Below are 5,021 nucleotides of genomic sequence, written 5' to 3' on the forward strand. Positions count from 1 at the left end.
TGCTTGCCCCCAACAGCCCCTCTCCAACTGCCCTCCCCTCCTGGCCTGATCGCCCCTAACGGCCTCCACCTCAGCCCCACCACCATGGCTTTGTCCAGAAGGACGTCCAGAAGGTCTCCCAGTCTAATTAGCATAGATTGTTTCAAAGGTAAAAATGAGGTACATCATTTACCATGTGCAAGTTCAAACTATAGGTCACCATTAATTAATAAAAATTTCACCAAAATCAGTATGAACTTTTATAAAGGCTTCTGCTAAATAAAAAGAAGTTTGCTTGTAATATGAATATAAAGAATTTTTTTCAGATTAACAAAAAAATACTGTAAATAAAAAAATCATGCTTTCAAGTCAAAGAAATCACATTTAAAAAACATAGTTTATAATATACAACATTAGAAACTTGTACATGCCCTCACTTTTGAAAAAAACAAACCCCATTCTAGAAACAAATAAGTACAAATCTAGATAAAACTTTAACTTTAAAAAAAAATTTTTAATGTTCCACATCTTAAGAAATTAATAAAAACAAAGGCTTCACCAAAGCATGTTGTAAGCCATATTAATCAAAGGCACATAAAAGAGCAATCAATTGTGTTAACCCACTAAGATATTGGTGGAATTTTAAATACTGCTAAAAAGAAAATGCATTATATAGCTAGTATTTTACTTATTATTAAGTTCTCATATTAAATTATAAAAAATGTAAACTGAAGCATATTTTCTAGTCAAAAATTATTTTTTAATTCAGAGATTAAATTCAAATAATATAAGCTACGAAGATTTGTTATCAATAAAAGGACCTACTAATAAACATAGGTAACTGTCTAATTCATTTAACAAATGTTAATATTTACTGATTACCTAAGTGTCAGGTACTCTTACTCTTCTCTGAGTTTGGGAGATATCAGTAAACAAAATTAGACAAAGCAGCCCTCATAGAGTTTACATTCTAGGGCTCGACTTTCTTTTTTCCCCTTTGGCTCCCTTCTTTTTTAATGTCAAAAAAGGAAGGGAGGATATTGGAGCTCTCTTTACTATCACATAAACAGCAAGATTATCCTTCACCAATTCCCTGAAGAATCATCACAGCCACAATACTTTTAAACTATGGAGTAGTATAATTTCCTTCTCAATACATTATATTCCAACTTAAAAGAGGACTTCAGCTTCCTAATGCCAACATAAGTGATTCTTAAGTCACTAGCACTATGGGAGTTCATAATAATTTTAGAATGTCAAGAATCATAAAGTTCTGCCTTCTCTTTTAAGTAAATAAAATTTATTTTTTATTTTATTAACAAAATAAAAACTAAAAATTGTTATTAAACCAAAAGTACAGTTCACATCTTATCAGAGCTGCCATGTCAAGGTAGCATGCGTTTTTTAAAATTAGTACCTAGTTTTTTGGCAATTGCATAAGCTTCATCTGGTGACTTAGCCACTTGTCCTTTAGGAATGGCGACTCCAGCTTCTTGCAACAATTCCATACTCATGTATTCATGCAGTGAGAGATTCCTTTGTTGTTGTTGCTGTACTTGGAGTCCATGGTTGTTAAACAATCCAGAACTTCCCAGAACCTAAAGAAATTGGGGACATAATTATATGATACTAAATTGGCAGTTATTCTTATTAAAAACACCTCAAAATTCTTTGTCTCTATATAGTACTTGGTTCTTCATAACTGCAATAAACCTACTACACTAAATAAAATATAACATTCACAGTACCTAAATTACAATTTAAAATTAAAAGCTAATCTGCCAGCTAAATGTCAAATGTTACCCTTACAGTTTTAACTATTTCCTCATCATCTCTAGTCCTTATCTTTCATTTGAGTTTTACTACCATATCTCTAAAGATATTCAAAGCATTTCTACCTCTAGGCCAAATTCAGTAGATGTAAAAACCAATCTTATCTTCCCAACAAACCAAAAATCCTTCCCAACTTTCTTCTCTCCACCATGCCTCTAGCACAGCGGTTCTCAACCTGTGGGTCGCAACCCCTTTAGGGGTCGAACGGCCCGTTCACAGGGGTCGCCTAAGACCATCAGAAAACACATATATAATTACATATTGCTTTTGTGATTAATCACTATGCTTTAATTATGTTCCATTTGTAACAATGAAAATACATCCTGCACATCAGGTATTTACATTACAATTCATAACAGTAGCAAAATTACAGCTATGAAGTAGAAACGAAAATAATTTTATGGTTGGGGGTCACCACAACATGAGGAACTGTATTAAAGAGTTGCGGCATTAGGAAGGTTGAGAACCATTGCTCTAGCACCTAACAAATTACCTGGCACTAGATATGTGGTTAATTGAATGACTTGGTACCATTACTCTTTTATACATCCAGAGTCAAAGCCGCCTGGCCAGCATGGCTCAGTGGTTGAGCATCGACCTATGAACTAGGAGGTCACAGTTTGATTCCTGGTCAGGGCACATGCCTGAGTTGCAGGCTCGATCCCCAATGTGGGATGTGCAGGAGGCAGTCGATCAATGATTCTCTCTCATCATTGATGTTTCTATCCCTCTCTCCCTCCCCTTCCTCTCTGAAATCAATAAAAAATATGTAGTTGTTTTTGTTTTGTTTTTTAAAAGAGTCAAAGCCATGTATGAGATATTGTGGTGTATTGTCCAGATCCTCCCTTCAGCATGAAGGCATTCACTGCCCCAGGTGCTGGGAGTGCTGGTTGTGGCAGCTCTCTGATGAGTCCTGTCATTGGAGCATCCTAACCCAAAGTCACACCTCCTTTATATTGTCAGCCTGCATCCAATCACTGGTCAATGGGGATTAAAGGAGGGATATAAAAATCTGATACCTCACCCCAATTTGTGACAATGCAGAAAGATCATCTTAGTTGCAGATCTCCTGTGGTAACAGCAGAGGCCCCTACTGCAATTGCACAATTTTACTTCTTCTTTTATTCAACCCTTTTTTCTTGACTCTCCCAAAGGAGTGGGCCCAGAGATCACTCTCCAGTAGACTTTCTCCAAGGATCTCTCCATTTAATAGCCTACAAGTATCATATCAGAGAACTGATCTGCAACATCAACTGTAATACATACTTTCTAAGTAATTCCCTTAACTGGCACATCAGTCAACCCTTATCCACGGTGGTTTCACCTTCTGTAGTTTCAGTTAGAAACTAATGGTCAAGCTCAGTCTGAAAATATTAAATGGCAAATTCCAGAAACAAACAATTTAAGTTTTAAATTGCTCGCCATTCAGCCCTGGCTGGGTAGCTCAATTGGCTAGAGCGTTTTCCCAATACACCAAGGTTTCAAGTTCAATCCCTTGTCAGGGCACATACAAGAATCAATCAACGAAACCATAAGTTAGTGGAACAACAAATTTATGTTTCTCTCTCCCTTCCTCTAAAATAAAATAAATATATAAATAAATAAATTGCTTGCCATCCTGAGTAGCAAGATGAATCTCACACTGTCCAGCTCCATCCAGCCCGCATATCCTTGCTGCATACAGTGCCTGCCCATTAGTCATTTAGTAGACATCTTGGTTATCAAATCTGCCATGGTATCAGAGCACTTACATTCAAGTAGCTCCTATTTTACTTAATACTGGCTCCAAAACCTCTCACCTAACTGCTATTAAGTGTTTTTTTTTAATAACCATTCTATTGTACTATTAGTTATCGTTGTCAATCTTATTATGCCTATTTATAAATTAACTTATCATAGGTATCTATATATATAAAAGCCTAAGCAACCATTACGACTGAACGACCAGTCGATATGGCGCACACTAACCACCAGGGCGCAGATGCTCAATGCAGGAGCTGCCCCCTGGTGGTCAGTGCGTTCCCACGGCCAACCTCGCCCAGTCCCTCCCTCCCAGCTCGCAGGCCCCCCACAAAGGGCCTGGGTGAGAGGGCCCCAATAGTCCCTGACCACCAGCCAGGCCTAGAGACCCCACCCGTGCTTGAATTTCATGCACTGGGCCTCTAGTGTATGTATAAAAGAAAAAACAATATGTATAAGGGTTTGGTGCTATCCATGGTTTCAGGTGTCCACTGAGGGTCTTGGAACATATCGCTCATGGATAAGAGGAGACTTTTGTATACTTGTATGGTTACTTTCAAACACATATTTACAAAGAATAAGTAGTGCACATAGGATACTGCTGATAGCTTTTATACCACTTTAAGTATTTATACCACTCTAAAATACTTTGATAATCCTTTCCAGCTAAATATGTGATCATGAAAAAGTTTCCTAAGACCCTGACTGCACCTCTGTGTCTTCATCTCAAAAGCAAGGGGACAGACTACTGAGGTCCTTCCTAACTCTAAAGCTACATTACTTAATGTGAGAGTAGAAGAGATGCTATTAAAACAAATCTTTTATTAGGAAGCAAACTCATGGAACTCACTACCTGTAGGTTGAAAGTGTGAATAGCTTTTAAAAGAAAAATAATGGTTAAAATCGATTCATTTATGGCACATCTGAAGAGTTACTTCAGAACATAGCTGGCTTACAAAGCCAATGATGCCCTTCCCCAAGTTTTATCCTTGAAAAGAATCGGCCAATTCCTATGTTCTGGAAAACCCTGTAGAGCAGATTCAAGCACACAAGCTCTGGAGCCATTCGGTTCTGGAATTAAAGCTAAGCTTTGACCTTACCTACGTCCTGGCCCAACCCAAATCCCTGCTCTCTTGGCAACAGTTTCTTCATTAATGATGCAAATGTAGCCGGCTCCCTTACTGTGTTGCTGAAAAGCCTGGTAAAACTGCCTGGCACACGGTAAACACTCAAAAAGCCAAACAAAACCCGAGGCCATTATGCTATCATCTATCCAAAGCTGAAGTGCTCCAAAGATCACTTCCCCAATTGGAAACCCAGCACACACCATCTTATTACCACGGTGAACAAACACGGCGACGGGGGAGGGAGGACACTTCCCGGCCGCGGCCAGAAAAGCCCAGTCAGTGAGCGCCGCGGCCCTGGCGAGGGCACGCAGCCCACGGCGCCGCAAGGAACACAAAGTTCGT

General features: G+C 38.7%; 1 protein-coding gene across 1 annotated transcript in view; it reads right to left on the reverse strand.

Annotated features, from left to right (window-relative positions):
- SUCLA2 (succinate-CoA ligase, ADP-forming, beta subunit) overlaps positions 1 to 4,897 on the reverse strand; it is a 66,649-nt gene extending 61,752 nt beyond the window's left edge. The window contains exons 1-2 of the mRNA XM_006773665.2: positions 4,880 to 4,897; positions 1,397 to 1,577 (exon numbers count right to left, since the gene is read on the reverse strand). Coding sequence (XP_006773728.1) covers positions 1,397 to 1,577; positions 4,880 to 4,882 — 184 coding nt within the window. The 5' untranslated portion in view covers positions 4,883 to 4,897. The remainder of the gene's footprint in view (positions 1 to 1,396; positions 1,578 to 4,879) is intronic.
- Positions 4,898 to 5,021: the final 124 nt, after the last annotated feature.

Source organism: Myotis davidii, unplaced genomic scaffold (assembly GCF_000327345.1).
Source record: "Myotis davidii unplaced genomic scaffold, ASM32734v1 scaffold1947, whole genome shotgun sequence".
Taxonomy (NCBI): Eukaryota; Metazoa; Chordata; class Mammalia; order Chiroptera; family Vespertilionidae; genus Myotis; species Myotis davidii.